This window comes from Xiphophorus maculatus, chromosome 14 (genome assembly GCF_002775205.1).
Source record: "Xiphophorus maculatus strain JP 163 A chromosome 14, X_maculatus-5.0-male, whole genome shotgun sequence".
Taxonomy (NCBI): Eukaryota; Metazoa; Chordata; class Actinopteri; order Cyprinodontiformes; family Poeciliidae; genus Xiphophorus; species Xiphophorus maculatus.
The window spans coordinates 5,810,202-5,829,231 of record NC_036456.1 but is presented as its reverse complement, the minus strand read 5'-3'; the positions used below and the strand labels follow the sequence as shown (position 1 = coordinate 5,829,231).

The 19,030-nt window shown below is 38.7% G+C and overlaps 1 protein-coding gene across 2 annotated transcripts; it reads left to right on the top strand.

The window, feature by feature from the left end:
* The first annotated feature begins 1,677 nt into the window (after positions 1-1,677).
* LOC111611240 (protein piccolo-like) lies at positions 1,678-17,911 on the top strand. 2 transcript variants are annotated; one of them, XM_023347130.1, is made up of 32 exons: positions 1,678-2,456; positions 2,659-2,724; positions 5,335-5,400; positions 6,005-6,040; positions 6,133-6,186; positions 6,270-7,082; positions 7,158-7,259; positions 7,363-7,497; positions 7,899-7,961; positions 8,888-8,947; positions 9,058-9,093; positions 9,182-9,244; positions 9,319-9,369; positions 9,447-9,515; positions 9,603-9,668; positions 9,752-9,847; positions 9,971-10,030; positions 10,144-10,200; positions 10,302-10,367; positions 10,480-10,533; positions 10,638-10,694; positions 11,554-11,610; positions 11,692-11,787; positions 12,024-12,086; positions 12,171-12,263; positions 12,364-12,408; positions 12,491-12,553; positions 14,509-14,580; positions 15,545-15,584; positions 15,656-15,713; positions 16,029-16,374; positions 16,497-17,911. In XM_023347130.1, the coding sequence occupies exons 3-32, from the start codon at positions 5,356-5,358 to the stop codon at positions 16,899-16,901; spliced, it is 3,321 nt and encodes a 1,106-aa protein (XP_023202898.1). In that variant the 5' UTR covers positions 1,678-2,456; positions 2,659-2,724; positions 5,335-5,355; the 3' UTR covers positions 16,902-17,911. The 2 variants fall into 2 exon arrangements, with proteins under 2 accessions (XP_023202898.1, XP_023202897.1); XM_023347129.1 differs by having other exon boundaries at positions 1,679-2,456; positions 12,168-12,263.
* Positions 17,912-19,030: the final 1,119 nt, after the last annotated feature.

Below are 19,030 nucleotides of genomic sequence, written 5' to 3'. Positions count from 1 at the left end.
AGCCCAAAGCAGAAAATTGCTTGTTGCTTTTCTCAAGAGCCCCTTATTTCAAAATTAGGATTGCAGAATACATAATCACCTCTGTGTCACTGTGAACAGTCAGAGTCGGCCCAAGGCGTCAGCAAGCAGTGACTCAATTCTTTGACTTTGTGAAGAAACAAAACCGGTGATGGTTACAAAAAACGTCTCCATCTACAGCAGTTAAAGCACTGAAAATGAACACAGTGCCACCATGTGGACATTATCAGTATCTCTATTTTTGCACAATTGGAAATGTTGATTAGTTTGTCCTGGAGTCGTTGACTCAGCGGTTTGTTTGTCCAAGTACCATATGAGGCATTGGGCTGCCAGTAGTGGTTCTTCCAGCCAATATTTCTCTTAATTGTTAGCAAGAAAAATTAATAACTGTGGTGATTAACACCAATAGCTAAAACGGTGCTTTTGTTCAAACAAATTAATCTTTGCTGTAAGTAGGAACTGCTGGGGGAAAATAAAGAAGTTGAGAAAATTTCAACAACTTCCATAATCTTAAAACACCACGTTTTGTTTTGTTTTTCCAACAATTAAAACCACTGTGTGTGTATGTATAATGACAACATTATTAATAACAATCAGTCAACAGCAGGAAACCATCATAACATTCATCTATATGACATCTTAAAAAAACAGGACAACTAGACAACTGTATATTACATGAAATATTTCTTTTTGCAATAAAGGTCAGACTATGTTATTAATTTTAATTGATCAAGCAGACGAATTATGTTTGCTTATATGGTGTAACAGTGAAAATAAATATTAAATTTTACTGTGGCCATTATAAGGTTTTCTATGCGAAGGCAGACATACTGGATATTCAGGTCAAAGTTGGTGAAAATCTTTTTTTGTTTTACACTCCAAACTCCTGTGAACTTTGCTGGAATGTTGTTTCCCATCGTTCCTGCTGTATCATTGTTTGATAAGAAAAAAAAAAAGTCAAGAAGGTGGTGTTTGGAAAACGTGACACTCACTGAGGCGGTGCATGTTATATAAAAAAAAATCTCCTGCATCATTGTTACTTAGCGCAATTTCATGAGAACTAAAACAATTCAAGCCATGACATCGTCTGTCAGGATAACACACCCGGACCACTCCACCCGGTTCGGCGGGGACAGGACGACCGGTCTGTCCGCTTCGAGGCGACTGCGCTTCGGATGAAACCGCAGCGGACTTCCGTCAGCCGGCAGCGGCGTTGAAACCGGAAACAACCCAGATCTGTATTTCAAAATAATGTGCTATCTGTGCGGATGCATTTTTAACTTTTTTATTACCTGTAGTGATGCAAATGTTGTGGCGTTGGGGGTAAAAAAAATAGTTATTTGGGTCTTAACATAAAAAGTAATATATTTAATTTCACTAAATACTTTTCATGTAGTGCATGTGGCTTCATTGACAGATTTGTGGCCTCACTTGTAAGTGAAAGAGCTGCCTTTAACTTATTTGTAATTACCTTTAACTTAACAAATGCTTTTGCATTTATGGGTTTTGCTGAGCCAGACAACAGGAGGGACCCAAATATAGAATAATAATAATATTATTATTTTATTTTACTTTTTTTTATATAAGTGCATGTTTTGTAGACACTATTTATATAAATCTCATCAGCTTATAACAGGTTAGTTGTAATAATATTTTTGGATTTTTATGAACTCAACAATACTGAAGTATCTAATAATTATAAAGTTATAGTACTTTTTTTTTCTTACAACATGTATCCAGCTAGGAGTTGTACAACCTCCCATGTATTAATACCTGTTCATGTATAGGCCTGAATATTACCATTCTGTAAGCAGCAATATTAATTGTTTTTCTTCTATGGATAGAGCACATAAACCGACTCCATCCAGAAAAGGCACCTAAAAAAGTATCTATTATCATTTTAATGTGTTTCAGTTATGAGAAACCATACACATAGTTTGGAGTCAAATTCAACCACAAAATATTTGGGACTTCACATTGAACCTTACATCAACAAAGCTAATTTGTGTAAGCCAAATATCTTCTCAACATTGCCTCTTGTTTCATAATTCATGAATGTAATAAATTGTGATCTGCGGTAAAAGTTCACGTTTTATTCCGTCGTGCTTTTCAGCAAAACAAACATAGTTTACAGTTAGTGAATATATTGCTGGCTCCTCGCTCCTTCCTGTTGAAACGAAACAGCATTTTTTTTTAGGCAGAGGAAATTCGAGAAGAATCTTATTTTGAAACATCTAACAACCGGAAGTTTATTTGCTTCGTACATCCACCTTCCAGCAGGCGTTTCCAGCAGAGAGGTAATTACAAACCAAAGCGGTGCGGACCTCTGGAAGGCAGTGATGAGTTTTATTACGAGAGAATAAAATATTCTGTTCTGGGATCAAACATATTGTGTTAAAAATAAGTTCAGGAAGGACGTAAGGGGAGAAACGGCTGTGGTAAGTTTATTATTATTATTTTTTAAATAAAATACCTTTTGGAAAAAGAGAAAAAACAGGCAGCGTTACTAGTAAGCTGATTCATATTTGTGAAAAGTTTAGTTTTTTTTTAATCAAAACAGGCATTGTCACTCACGTTTAATTTGTAATTGTTGTGCTTTTTTTGTTTTATTTTTTACACACAAAAAAAAAATCAAAAAAGGAAAATGGAGTTTAAGTGGTTGAACCTGGAGGAGCAGCACCACTAACTTCACTCGGGAGGCGACCTGTAAGTCTTTTAAATTGGTTTTCTGCTACAAATATGTTTTTGTGTGTGTGTGTGTGTGTGTGTGTGTGTGTGTGTGTGTGTGTGTGTGTGTGTGTGTGTGTGTGTAAAATGTTTGTTGGTTCCAAAGTATGACATCAAGTAATTCCACCGTTTTCTAAAATATTGTATTTTACTTGTATCATATTTTGGAAAATATGATACAAGTAAAACATTAATTTTCAGACGGGCAGTGCTGATTTTTTTTTTTTCCACTGGTAGCATTCTAAGTATCACTGTCTGTATCATCTCTCCTAACAAACAAACTGTACTGCCAAACCCAGACTGTCATGGTAACTGTGAATTCCTGCTGCATTGTTTCCTCTTCTAATCTCTGACATCAGCAATGAAAGCAAGTTCGTGTGTAAAAATAGGTGTATTGAATATTAAAGTTTCTGAATTTGCAACGTTATGACTGCACATATGAACAGATGTAGGGCTGTTGTAAACGAATATTTTATTAATCGAGTAATCTATCGATTATTCTTATGATTAATCGAGTAATCGGATTAAAAAAAAATAAAGTAAAGCATTGGTAAATCTAACATAACAGCAATATAAATATCGCATATCAACATCAGTCCAATTTTCCACATTTGAGCTTCCCTAACAATACATTTTCTGTAGTTTAGAAAATTAACCTGTAACAATAATAGCTCACTTTCTTAGTTAACCTGAAGAAAAGTTGTACAAAAATCTTAAATTATGTTCAATTTAATAATAAAGAGATAGTCTCACAAATACACTCATAAAAATGTCTACACTCCAGCTTTTGGTTTGTGTATTCATCTTCAGTTAATTTAATAGATGAACTCTCACCTTGCTCAGACATTTATACCTTTTGTGTTCATGTCAGCCACAGGATTTGACACCTTTGTTTGTCACACACAGAAACTCATCTACCAGCTACGTGCCGCCACAACGCACTCTGCCACACATTTGTTGAGACCGAGATGATATGAAATACATTTTCCCGTTTGTCCGTAAAGCCACATTTATGTTAATCTTGTTCATAGCCGCTCACCTGTATAGCGCTCTTCCCCGCTGTTCGCTCTGAACCGGCCACCACTCAGCAGCTCCGGGAGGAGAAAAGGCTGCCGTACTCCAGGCATTGCGCCAGTCATTTTAAGGATGCTTATTGGTAAAAACGTATAAAAACGACAAAGACCCAGACATTATCATGAATCAATAAAATCCTCCCGGGCCAGAACTTGAAAACTGGACGTTATGTTGCTAACACTTAGCTTTCGTCAACAACTCAGGCGGAAGTGAGAGCTCTGCGCGATGCTAGTTATAACCCGGCCGGAACACGGTGTATTAAATAATAAAATATAACTGAACGAAGCTTCGAGGCAGATAAATTTTCCTCGAGGAATTTTAATAATCGAGGCACTCGAATCACTCGAGGAATCATTTTAGCCCTAAACAGATGTTGTAGAGTATTATATTTTTGGTTCGTGGTTGGATAATTACATGTTTCTTTGCAGTTTGGAATTCAAGTCTTTTCCAGGTTTGAATAAGTAGGTTGTAAAACGATATTTGCATTTCCAAACTTTCTCTATCCCATTGTCTAAATTTTCATCCATTCATCCGTATATCCATCCATCAGGGTGGTGCCATCCAAATGATTGTTCCTTCTATAAATTCTTCGTCCATCCGTTCATTACCCCTTCATTCTTCCATTAGTTCATTCTTTCAGTTGTCCGTCCTTCCGCCTAGCCATCCATTCTTCCCTTCCTTCCTTTCCTTCGTGACAGACTGAATTTACAGACTCGGCATTGCAGAAATATCACCAGTCAATTCACTGTGAAATTTTGTTGATTTATACCTGTAAACATGCTAAAGACGACAACAGCAATTCTGTGTAAGATGCTTGAGTGCAGTCTTCTGTTTACAAAAGTTTGGGTATTGCGACAGACTGGCGACCTGTCCAGAGTGACCCCGCCTCTCGCCCGGAACGTTATCTGGAGATAGACACCAGCACCTCTCCTGACCCAACTAGGGACAAAGGTGTTAGAAAATGGGTGGATGGATGGATGGATGGATGGGTGGATGGGTATTTGCATATGACAGTTTCAGTTCTGCAGTCTAGTTTTTCAGGTTCTTGTTGATCATTTTGTTTTTAGCATTGTTTCTGTTCTGTTTTAGAGCGTGCCAAATCACAAGCCGGTCGAACTACGTTTGGAAACGAACATTTATATACCTGGTGACGCTTGTGAAATATCATCAGCAAAAGTTTAAATTAGTAACTTAAAAATCCTACAATCAGATTTACTATTGTTTATATATATATATATATATATATATATATATATATATATATATATATATATATATATATATATATATATATGTATTCTGTCCTCCTCTTCATTGTTTGTAGGTGCTGAAACTTGGAGAAACTGGCAGTGTATCAAATACTTATTTTCTCCTCTTTGTCGAGATTTATGTTTGCAAGTTGAATCCTAAAAGGAACCAATTTTTGCATCTTCACCATAGTTTAAAATGTCTGATTAAATCATGAAGGAAGCTAAATGTATGCATCATCAGTGAAGCAATGGTTTGTCTCTGCAGAGTGTTGCGACTCTACAAAATATGCTGAAAATGGCTTCTCATGATCCCCCTCATCGTCACTACAATGTAAGTGGTTGCACAAATACACAATCAAAATTGGAATTACTTCCAAATTACTTTGTTGACTTTTTTCCCCTTAGAGTAGAAACTTACAAACTGAAAGATATTTGAGCTTCTTTAGATTTAAACAACCATTAGCAGCAACGTTCTCTCTTTCTTTAATTATAAACCAAGGAGATGAATGTCTCCAGGGAGACCAGAATCAGTCTCCATTATTTTGGAAATGGTGGACATGTTAGTCTTGCATGGTAGGTTTGTGCTCAGAAGGCGTGAAAACCTGAGAGCTGCATTTTAACATTTTTAGGTCAAAGGTTAAATGTTATCATGAATTACAAAACCTTTACAAGGAGGGAAGTTTAAAATGACCCGAGGAGTTCGACCTGCTTGTCTTGGGTTTTGAAAAGCGACACCTGAATGCATTTTTGGAACGATTTTCTTTGGACAAACCAGGCTGAAGTGTTGATGTTTGGCTATAATGCACAGAAACTGGAGTGTGGTGGTGGAGAGCTGATGATTCTTTTAAAACCAGCATGGCATTGGTTCCTGTAATGGTCTAAATTGATGATCCATGATGCAAAAGCAGGACTCATAGTTTTTGTCATTTTTTCAGAATGGAGTCCAAGAAGACTTTCCGTCAAGGCTTCAGGTTTGTTTTGGAATGACTGTTTCTCGTAGCTGTGTAGCTTTAACTGTATTTTATTTATTTATTTAATATTGAATTCTTGTTACGTCATATAGAACGGAGACTCTGCAGATTTGATCAGAGCAAACCCTTTTTATGCACATTACAAGGTATGTATGTTACGGATCTCTGCCTATTGACAACATTGACTTTTACTGAACACATCCCAAACGTAGTTATGTTCTGCTGCTAGGAATCGACCAGCAGCACTGATGGAACAGAGGCTTCAATACAACCAGACAATTTCATCTCTGTACCCACTATGAAATTCATAAGCTCACCTCAGGAACTTGGTTATGAAATCAAGACCACGGAAAACAAAGATCTTAATGTGCCTCAGCGGTACGACCCTAAAGACGAGCTCTTCAGTCCGTCCTCTCTGAGGCTCAACACCACCGCCAATGGGGATTTTCATGATTTGGTTCAAACACAAAAGTTCTCTAAACGCAGACAGAGAAATGGCTCAGACGTTGTCACGGATGATGTGGATGCTTTGTTTGGCTCACCTAACAAAGCCGAGGCACCAAACCCATTTTGTAAAACTTCGGCCTCAGAAGCAGATTTGTTTTCCAGGAACAGTGAGGAACTCTTCCATCCAGACAATACCCCCAGCACCGACAATGACAATTCTTTTAAGAAAGGATTTGACGTATTTTCACCGCCTACAAATCCTGTGGATCCATTCCCACGTCCGCTCCCAAGGAATTTATTCAATGTCCCCAGTTTGGATGATCCTTTCGGTCCAACTCCCTCCAAGACAATGTCCTCTACACCTTTAACCAATCGCCCATCTGAGATGAAGTTAGACACGCCGGTCTCAACAGGTTTAGCAAAGAAAACTCCACCAAAAGTTCCTCCAGTTGTTCCACGAAAGCCTGCAACCAAACCAAAAGATTTTTTGACGACGCCTCAGGGAAGCAAAGAGGAATTTCTTGAGCCGACCTCCTTCAGCCAGGCCAGCAGTCTGTCCTCCTCGCCCAGCTTTTCTCCAGCTGATGTGACTCACGTATGTTACTCTTATTTCAAACAGCAAGACTAAACACTTTAAGGCTACTTTAAAGTCATTTCATACGTCATACAGGTGCAAACTTTCAAACGGCCACCAAGACCCCTTCCTCGAACTCGACGCCCCAAAGCAGAGAAGCCACCAAAACCAGAGAGGCCTCCACCCCCAGTATACTCTGTAAGCCTCAAAAACACAGATGATTTTCTGATGTTTTGTGTTGAACTCCATCAATGAGGAGACTTGTGACTGTATAAACTCCTTCTCTCCTCTAAACTCTTAGACTAAAGTGGAACCAGAAGTACCTGAACCACACACTGCTGAGCCAGAACCGCCAAAACCGCCGCCTAAACCAGTCCTCAAACCAGTCCTCAAACCTCTTCCTAAACCAGTCCTTCCTCACAAACCAAAGAAAATGGTATGAAGTCTGATTTGTAATGTGGTGTTCAAATGGGTCATCTCTATTGTTACACAGACATAGAATCTGTATTTTCTGTTTTTATATAGAGAAAGAAATGCAAAACTAAAATTCAAGAGAAAACCAGCAATCTACATCTCTGCATATAACTTATGACTAACGTCTGCCTAACTCTGGGACTGTTTTTTTCTCATAGTGAATGCAGTTTTTACTGTATATTGTAACTTATATCATAAACCAATGGCAGATTTGTGAATCATGTCTGGGCAACAGGAATGTTGCCATGCGAAGTTATTTTCTGCTTCTTATTGATATTTAATTTGAGTGCTCATCTCATTATTTTTTTTTTACACCAGATAGAAAGTTGCTCAACATGGATGTTTTATATATTTGTTTTGCAGGAGAGCAAACCATTGGAACCTGAGAACTTTGTCGTGTTTGAGGACGTCCTCCTTATCGGACAGGTGAGTTTCACCTAGAAAAATGTTCCCAACTGCAAAGCTGAAAGTTTCACTTTGTTAAATGTTGTACAGATTTTGGTCAGAATGAAAGATACGATGCTTCTTCTAGATTGGAAAACTGTAATGTCATGTTTTGGAGTCAGAGGTCAGTAGGGTGACGGTACAACGGAAAAAGCGACAAATGTTACATGCCAGATTTATTTTAAGTGCACTAGAAGTGTATAATAACATTCAAAATTTGCAAGAAATTCCCCACCTTGAAACGAGCAGTGTCCAAAATACCAAAGAGCAAACTAAAAGTTTGATCAAGTCTAAAGCAGAACACTGCAAAAACTAGTTATGTACCATTTAGTACATAACTAAATGGTACCTGAAGTTGAAAATGCTGAATATTTAAAAAGTTAACCTGTCTTTTGAGATTAATCCACATGCACAACAGTGTTAGTCAATGTTAATTAATACCTGGTTTCTGTATACATTGCTCTGATTCATACAAGAACATTTTTATTTCCATCTTTGTTGCTACTGGTAGCCAGTTTTTTTGTGCTAAGGGCTAAAAGTCTGAACTATGTGCATGATAAATTAAAACTTGAATGTTTTACAGGCACACTCAAATGTGTTTTTTAATCGCTCTCCTGTATTGTAATGCAATGAAAACCTCTTTTGACATTTAAAAAAAAGCATCATAACTTTTGTGGCCTTATCAGTTTCGGGTGGTTTGACATCCTACCATGTCGGTCACAGAATACACCACTACATTCATACACAGGCTGTATGAATGAGATCATAGAGCTTTTTCACAAGTGTCCTACCAGGAAAAAAAAAAATCTGATGCCAATGAAGAAATAAATCACTTATCCAGAAATATGTGCTGATCTGTTTTATGAAGTTGAAGCAAAATGCAAACATTTATTCCCTCTACGAATCAGGAACGCTGTGTGGAGGATTGGCCTGAGGACAGTCCTGAGCTGGATCCAGACTTTAAGCCAGTAAGAAAACAAATCTAAATGTTCTTCTTTATTTATCTTTTACAACAGATTCCAATTTAAGTCCTTGAAACTTTGAATTTGAATGTGTTTTTCTGTCTGACTTCTCAAAGTCGGGAACATTTAAGCTACGAAGAGAGTCGCTGAAGGTCAGTCAGTCAGTTCAGTTTCGTCTGTTAAACTTTGCCGATTTTTAAAACCGTAGAAAATCAGCTGCAGACTGCTGCCTGTTTTTAGGTCAAGATGGAGTCAGACGGAGGAAGCAGCGAAGACCCCGACGGTACCTTTGGCCACGTTAAGGTAGAACCTTTGCTCCTTCTTCCTTGTTCTCCTGCTCCAGCTGCAGCTTCAGCTAAACTCTGAACGTTTTCCAGAAAAGGGACAGGAAACTGCGAATGTCGCTGCTGTCCAGAAGAAGCTCAAAGGTAAATCTGATCTGCTAAAGGAATATTTTCTTGTTTTGCCTTGTTTTATTAAAATGGTAACAACTTTGACAATGTAGGACAAGTACTCAGATGATGCCATGGGGGAAAAGAGCAACACGCTGCCCAGTCGACGAAAATCCCCCAAGGTAGAGATCATCACATGTTGTAACACCAGCCGTTGTTGTTTTATGCTAGCTGGTCTTTATGAAGGTTATTTGGCTTCTGTTTTGCAGGACTTTGGTTCCAGTGACCATATTTCCACAGGAGATGATGAAGATCCTTATAGTTTGGACTATAAAGTATGTTCTGTTTGCCAACAGTATAAAATCTGCCTATAAATCTGGTTGACGAATTTATTTTATGATATACTTAATGCCTCTAGAAAAAATCTACAAAGACCAAAGTCAATCGCCTGTTTCGGAGAGCCTCCATTGGTTCCTCTGCGTACGATGACGAGCTTTCACTGCAACATTCAAAGGTAGGCTAAAGGAGCTTGTAGGAGATTTTCTAAGAGATTTCACTCCAGCTTTCCTTACAATTCTTCTGTGAAAGCAAAGTGATGCTTGAATGTGTCAGGGAGTTTTTAAATCCTCTCCAACAGGACGGTGACCAGAAGAAAAGCAGCAAGAGGAGAAACACCACTGTACGTCGACAGTCGGCGGTAAGCAACCTCCATTCTTCAAGTTAAATGTGGAAAAACAGCAGGTCAGGTTTTCAGCTCAACATGGAGTCATATTTAAGTCTGTTGCTGCTTAAACTTGAACTATTTCTCAGGACTCGGTGTTGGACGGAGAAGATTATGAGGATGGGGAGAAAGGTGGCCATCGGCAGGTTGTTAGATTTTTCCCTCGTTACTCAGAAACACATTTCTGCTCACGTGAAAACAGAACCTGCTCTGCCTTTTCTTCTAAACCTAAGTTGTTTTCCTCCAGAGGAGGAATAGCAAGGTGAAAGTCAAGTTTGTGCCACAAAGAGGATTTGCCATATCATTAGAGAAGGTAGGAAACGTCTGCTACACCCTGATACTCTGATTGCATCACTTCTCAATTTAAAACATTAAAAACAAAATGCAAAAATCCCACCTCATTTCAACTTCTTTGTTTTCTACAGTCACACAATGAACCAAAAGGAGCTCATGGCTACACGTCTCGCAAGGGCTCAAAGGTATGACAGGGACTTGTGGCTGGTCAACTGTTTGTGATTGCCATGTTTGTGGAATGAGGATGTCTGAACGGTGCCACATGTTTGGGATGTTTTCACCCTCGCAGGACAAATCTGTTGAAGAGTCTGGAGCGCATGGCTACACACCTCGTGACAAGCTCCAGGTAGCGATCTATTTCAGTTTCAACAACAACAACAGCCTGTGTCTGATGTGACTGTAGATAGGATGCTGACCTGAGATAGCATAGTTTGATATTTTTTGTCAGTTTTCCACAGTTTACGGTTCTTGCGATGCTTTGCAAAAGTATTCACGCACCGTGCGTTACTTCACATCCCTTCTTAAGACTTTCGCCAACTTTAGTTTAGTGAATAATTATATTCAGGCCCCCTGACTGCCTTCAGAAGTCAGCTGATTGGTCAATAGAGTTCAACTGTTTAAAGCTGTTCTGCAGCAGCTTTCAGGTTTGTTGGGGAACATTAGCGAGCAGCATAATTGCAGACCAAGCAACACCTCTTGTTTTAAAGAGGAGTTGAAACAAATATCATCTTATCTGAGCTCATGGAAGAGGGTCAAGGAAGCGCCATAAGAAGTTCCATCTACAGTTTACCTGAAGCCGTGTAGGGAACGACATGAACTCTGGGCAGAAGAGACTAAAATTAATATTTTCCACCTACGTTCTGTGTGGTGGGAAAATATATCTGTCACCATCGCGGGTTCCTGATGACGTTGAGCGATGAAGAAAAACAGCATGTAGACCCCCAGTGTAAGCCACCAATCCCAACAATTGTGGGCAAACCTTTACAATAGTCCTGGCAAAAGCTCTGGAACATGTGACTTGTGGCGAAGATATCTCAAACACCTTTTTGTGTGTGAGATTACGATTTCGAATGTCAGAATCACCAATAACCACATTATCAGATGTTGCCGCTTATAGTAGCTTTGCAAATAATTTTCCAGCCTTATTACTCTGCGTAGTATATTATTCTAATTTCTCTACGCTGTCCGTTTTATTTTTTGTTCAGGATGATGATTTTGAAGGCCTCGAGGAGGTGGAAGCCCTCAGCCGTCGCTCAGCTAAGGTAATAAATCTTTACCAACTAAATAACATCCAGTGTTTTCACTGATAAACTACATAATCAAACTTTTAATGTGAAAATCAGGCTGCCTTCACGGACGACGAACAGCAAACGTCTCATCGTTACTCACCGAGTCTGCAGGGGGACGACGACGTTGAATTGAGCAAAGAACGCAAACATGTAACTTTCTGCCTTTTTTTAAAAAAAAAATGAAACTACAAACTGCATAAAACTGATCACAATAAGCTTATATCAGCAGCTGTTCTTTGTTTTGTTTTTTTAAGTCTTTGGGAAATACAACTTAATGCGCATTGATTATTATTATTGCTTTAACTGAAACGCTTATCTCCTTAGTAGTTATTAGTATTTCTTCACTATAAAGTACAAAAACAAAATCGTCTTCTTGTTTCTGGCAGAAAAAGTCCAAACATAAGATTCATCTGCCACACAAATCTAAGGCATCGCATGGACTGAATGAGGTAGGCGGAGTCAAATCCCTGTAAGTGTTTAATGGTTAACGTGCTTCTTATATTGAATTTATTACTGGTGTTTATTGTCAGAAGGGCTCCACTGATGATGAAATGACAGAAAAAGACATGAAGTCTCACGAAGAGGAGTATGATGAAGATCCAGATGAGATTGAAATGCTCAAACTGGTATTCTTTGTTCTTTATTTAGACTCCAGTGTTTTTTTTTGTTTGTTTAGTTTTTTTTCATGAGAAAACACCTTTGACGCACTTATTTTCTTCCCAATAGAAAAAGCCAGTTAAGCCTAAAGTTCCCAAAAAACACAAGCACAAGGTGAGTCTGTTTGCTCTGACCACAGCAGAGGAATCGTTGATGGACGTGTGCAACATTCTCAGACTGAATCTTCTCTCATCAGAGCAAAAAGGCCAAGAACCAATCAGAAGCCCCGTCTGATGAGCACCTGTCTGAGGCTGCCCAGGTACGTCTGCAACTTTTCAACTGTTAAAGTGCTGATGGGGAAAAACGATCTGATACTGATTCCTCAGTGACAGCTTTTCAAATTGTCTCATCAGAGCCAGAACGGAGTTTGAAATGGCTTGGAGGGCCAAGTTATTAGTGGGGTATGTTTAAGATTCTCAGTCGGATGCAATGTCTCAACTTCAACGGATTTCAAATCTTTTGTAGCCTCTGACAAAGCTCCGTTTTTTCTTTCATTCGGAATAAACACCTGCTTCCTAGGTTCGCTGTTTGCTGTAACGATCCTGTACTTGGATCGTTACAATTCTAGTTCTTGTCTTTCTGTCTTCATTGGCTCCTCCAGAAAGAGAGCAGATTTGTGGCGAGCACAGCAAGTCGTTTCCTGTCAACAGATTGAGTTGTGGTTTTCTGCAGTTCCTCCAAAAGTTACAATCGGACCTTTTGTCTGCTTCTCATATCCCGTTAGATACGGCCGTGTCTCTGTGTCTGAAATGGTTCCATATTCCCTCTATTTTCTATTTATTGGTTGGTTTTTAAAAGCCAGTTGGTTGTGTACAGTTTCAAGCAAATGCTATGCTTTTCAGATCTTATTTTATTTGAAATAAAATGTAATAAAGCATGAACCATTTTCCCTCCACATCACAATTGAGCTTTGCTTTGGGTTGGTCTACAGAAGGGGGTCTGCAACCACTTTGCAACTTTTTGCCATTACTCCAACTAAAGACATTTACAGCTACAAACAAAATGTTTAATATCTACTATAGGAACTTTGTGGTCTATTTATTTATTTTAAACATAATTTTATTTCTGTGTTTTAGGGTTTAAATGAAAGACAAATATAAAAACCTTTACTAAAAGAGGATCAGGATGTTTTCTTCTATATGGGATGTTGATGTTTCTAAAGAATTATGTAAACAGAGAAAAAAAGTACTTGGTTTCCAGTGAAATAATGAGAAGTATATATCATTGATACTTGTCATTCAGTTTTTTTTAAAGTCTGAAATTTAATGCAGGATTTATTCCATGCAAAAAATCTCTATTTTTAATATCTACATTTAAACAAGGTAAATAAAAAATGCCTAAAATCTCTATTTTTAATATCTACTTTTAAATATAAATTTTACAAAATGGCTAAAATCTCTATTTTTCATATCTACACTTAAAAACAAGAAATTAACATGTCGAAAATCTACATTTTTAAAAAGTTGCTGCTTCTGCACCATCTTCAGCCAATTCAAAAGCCATTGTTGAAGCTCCAGCTCAGACTCCTGTTGTACAGGAGTATACTGTATGTATAACATGCTGTACTTCATGTTATACAGCATGAAGTACATTGACATTTATTGTGGAAAATGCCTGTGTGGGGAAAAAAATCCCAGTGCTTTTGCAACACTGTACTCTAATCTTTACTTACGAACTCCTTCTCTAACGTTCACCGTCATGTGATGGCTGTGCATTAACAGTTCAGATAATCTCCACCTGCCAACTATCAGATTTTAAAACGTTCTACCAACTCTATAAACGATTTGCTTTGAGTGGGAATCTTGACTCTTGTCAGTCAGGCAGAAGAACAATATGAAGACTTCCTATATATTTCATTTGAAATGCATTTAAAGTGAAAGTTACCAGAAACTGGGGGGGGGGGAATGAATACAGTACAGTGGTTACATGAGCAAGCTTTTAGCCACAATGCAGATCTGATTGATTAAACCCTCATGATAGCAAACTATAGTCTCAAATCCTCTCATGCTGTTGTTTTGGTCTGTTTGATTTCTTTTCTCAATTGGACCTTGACACATCCTGGTAGCATGTTAGCGGACTGGTTCAGCAGCATACCATCTTCACTGAAACGCCTACTGCTGTGTATAAAGGCCTGCAGTGCCGCCTTAAGTTACTTAAAATGGTGACGCATGCTGCAAACACTTGCTGATTAACTCATCTTCTTCCCTCACTCAGGCGGCATGGCAGGCTGCTCGGATGGACGAACAGGTTGCAGCCGGCGAAGAGGAGGATGAGGAGGAAGACGGGGTCAGTTTCTTTGGCTCTTACAAAAATTCTGGATGCTTTTATTTACGGACTCTCTGTTTTTATAGGAACAGAATTATTTCATGTAAAGTCATATGTAGGCTTGATAACAAACTTTGCTGGACGATAAATTGCCCCAGAGGTTTGTTACGATAAACAAAGATATTGTTGTTTTTGAGGCAATTTTCAAGATGTCAGTAATGGCACAATAAGGCAAGAACACATTCTCATAGATCAATAAACTTTAAATCCTAATGAACATTTAACGCTGGATGACTAACGCATTTTAAATCTCTAAAATATATAAACCAAACCACAGAAACGACAAATAAGATAAAGGATGACGTCTTGGTAAACCGAATTGTCCTTCCGAAACAGAGCTATCTGAGACAAAAGCACCAGACAGAAAACCTTCATCACAAAGTTTTTGGTAGAAACGGAGAGAAAAGAGAAAAATGATAAATCATTGAAAATGAGTTCATTTTAATTTGTGATTGATTTATTGCGACAGGCCTAGTTGTGTGACAAACTATTTTCCCACTACAGGTTTCTCCTGTTTTTAGGAGATGAAGATAACTTGTGTAAATATAATAAGCATTTGATTTCATTTAGTGAAAAAACTAAAAAAAAAATATCCAAGCTGACCTGTATCTGTGTGATAAGCCAGTCACTCCCTAAGGTAAATTCTAAATTAACTGTAGTAGCCACATTTTTTGTGAAATGTTCCTAAATTTCAAAAGCAACATGCAATATTCTATATAAAATAATTCAGAAACAGATCATCAAGTTTCCCGTTTTGGCCGGGAAACAACCATATTTACCCCCCGTGTCCCAGCATACTCCCCTCTAAGTATTTTCCTGTAAATTTCCCATATTAGATTCATTATGCAACACAGAAGAAATGTATACGCTCCTCTGAAGAAAAGTCAGACATATATTTGACTACGTTTTGTATCTTCGTCTTTAGGACACGGACAGTTTATTGGAGTGGTGGTACACGGTAGAAAGTAAGTCAACATCCAAACCGATTTTAAAATCAAGTGAACTGATGATGGATGGTGCTGGATTTGTATTTCAGAATGGGACGAAGTGGCATCGGATGAAGAGGATGCAGCCGTCAAAGAGGATGAGTCAAAGTGCGATCATTTGTTTTTACCAGCAGTAATTCTTGGTCAACTCACTGGTTACTATGGGATACTATGCAATGTGTTTTGATTTTATACTTGTGTAGCACCAGTAAACACAACAGCCGCGGGTTATCAAAAGTCGCATGCACTCCAAATGATTCTAGTTATCAATGCAGTCAAGTTCAGTTTATTATTCGAATTCGATGATGAGTAATTGGGTAAAAGGATCAATTTACAAGAAGGTTATAGGTTTGAGTACCACAGAAGCAAAGAAAGAAGAAACTACTAAGAACTGGCTCTTCTAAAATCTTCCTTTGATTGCAGGTCATTCACCATCTTGGCAGAGAAGGTCGAACGCGGCCTGCGTCTCTTCAACAAGGTGTTCACCGAACAAGCCGAGGTCCTGTGGGAGTCCATCATCTCGCTCCACGCTCTTGCCGACGACATCAACGAGTTCCATCACAAAGCCAAGATCGCTGGGATCAGCGGGGGCACCACCACCGCGGTGGGCACTGTGGCGGCCATCACTGGCCTGGCCTTGGCTCCCGTGACCTTCGGAGCGTCCCTCGTAATCACGGCCGTGGGCGTGGGGGTGGCAACGGCCGGGGGGATCACCTCCGCCTCTGCGGCCATCTCCGATAACGTCAACAACAAGAACGACCGCAAAAAGGTAATGCGGGTTTCTGATGCAGCGAGACATGATGGCAGCTGCAGAGGCCGCACGTCTTGACCACTCTGCTCCTTTCTCTTCTGTGTGAAATCACTAATTTAACGTTCTCTGTCCGTAAATAGATCGAGGGTCTGCTGCAGGAGTACGAAGAGCGAATGCTGGAGATCTCGAACATCCTCCACTTCGTCAACCAGGGCTTGCGCAGGCTGCGCGGCCACCCTTTCCTCAGGTCCGGCACGCAGCACTATTCCCAGGACTGGGAAGTCCGCAGGGCGGTCCAGATGATCAGCATTGTGGATTCGCCTGTGATGCGAGCGACAGAGATAACCGACGACGTTGTGGGCTCCCTGCGAGGACTCTTCAAAGGAATGGACAAGTACTTCGTAAACGAAACCAGAGAGCTGAAGAAAGGCTGCAAGAAGGAGATTGTGGCCGTAATAAGACAAGTGGCAAACGTGCTGAATGACTGCATCGTGGAGCTGAACGCCATCAGAGAGAATCTGCAGGATGCTACTGGACAGATGTGAACAACCTTCATGATCACGCTGAGCACGGCTCACCACTGACATCTCCTGGCTGAAACCAAGAACTGCTCTTCCATATTGCATCATTGGTGGAAAATATTCCACCTCTGTGAAACTCCTGAAGATATTTTTGGCATTGTGGCTGAGAAATGACTTTTTTCCAGCTTTTTTAACTCCAGATGAATTTTGTACTTGAAAAGTAAAACACAGATCAGTTTCTTTATTCATTCACCCTTTTGTTCAGCTTGAGCAGCACCAAAGTTTTTTCCTATATAAATGTGACAGGAGGTTTACTTTGTTAGAATTGAGTCAGTTTGGAAATAGTTGATTTACTATACCTTGAAATAGTTTATCAAAGACTTTGACAAAGTCTGTAACCCTCTTCATTATATTGACATAATATGAAGCAATAAGGTTCGAATATGTTTAACAGTTAATCTAGTGAACCGAAGTGATGATTGTCAGATTTTGGCAGAATGTTCTGCAGGTTAAAGACCCGTCTACTGTAAATGAGACTTTTAAACTTTTACGTTGTAAAAAAGAATCTTGCTTTCATAATCTGGTGTCTATAGACACATTTATTCTTATAACTTAAATCCGTTTGTTCGAAATATATCTTATGTTTTTAAACGAGGGAGTTAGTTTGGTTCATTCAGAAGCTTGAACACATTTTAATGCTTTTTATTTTTCCTTAAAGAGCTGTCTTGAATGAATGCAAAGCATGTTGTATGACAAACTGAAGTTTTTCTGCTTGATTAAAGGCGCATTATCATTTTTATCAACCATATTGAATCATATAGCAGCTATTTTACCTGTGGCCACATTTAATTATTGTCATACTTAACATTTTGACTTATCCAACTTTGATAGGTCACTGACTTAGCAATGCTGGGGCATTTGTTCATTTATTTGCATTTTAACATGAAATGAATGTAACTGTATAGGTTTTACATTGTTCTGTTTTACTATATTCAATATGTACTGGTTAACCCAAGAATAAAATGTAAAAATGACCTATTGACACATTTTCACCTGGAGGCAAAGAATGCTGTGTTTATTTTTTATTCAGTAGAGAAATATTAATCTCCAACTGAATATTAGATGTAGCTTATAGTTTGTTCAAAGTACCATTATAACATTATATACAAAAGTGTAAACTTGACATAATTTCCAAAAACTCACCAACATTGTGGTTTTATGGTGACTGATTACTGCCAGTACATCTTCCAGTTTTAATTTTTTTAACACCGTCTGCGAAATTCAATTGGTGGAATGATTGCTCGTGTGAAGAAAAAAGATTCGAGTGGATTATCTAAAAAAAAAAAAAAGTAAGTAATCTTGTAGTGTCACGCCTATGTGTAGTCTTCTTGAACATTTTTACGTTTCACGATAAAACCACAAACTTCATTCTAGTTGGTTGGGATTAAATTCAGGTGCGTAATTCTGAAATGAACGAGCAATTAAAGGGTCAAAACTCTGAAACTTGAAATCCTGAGATGTGTGCGTGCCTTCAAACTCCTTTAAAACCCAGAGCAACATTTAGAAATCACTTCCAATCTGTATGCAATGTTGAGAATAATTCTATGTTTTTCCTTCTGTCTCTTTTAGCTAGCTGCAAAGCTAAAACTAAAGGAAATGACAGGAAACGCCCTCAAAGCTACAGTTAAAGGCCCTCTTCAGGGCGTAGCTTAGACAGAGGCTAATAAAGGACGTTACCAAGTGTTGCTTGTCACCATTTTGTCCTGCTAACTCCTAAAGGTAGCATGAGAAATGGACCGGCTGTATTTCGGTATTAATAAATGGAATTCATGAATTCGACTCACTGACTCTTCTTCATCTCTCAGCTGATTGGTGGACACGTGTGAAGGAAGCATAACGGCATATGGATACATCGTCCCCATGTTGAGAGTTGGTAGTGGCAGCATCATGCTCTGGGGGCTGTCTCTATTTCTTCCAGCAGCAAATTAAAGTTGGTCACAGTTGATGGAAAGATGGCTGAAAAAACAAACAAACAAACAAAACAAAAACAGGACAATCCTGCAAGAAAACATGTTTGAAGCTACAAAAGATTTAGGGCCAGCATGGAGTGGGAAATTACCTTAAACATAACACCAGGGGTAAAAAAAAAAAAA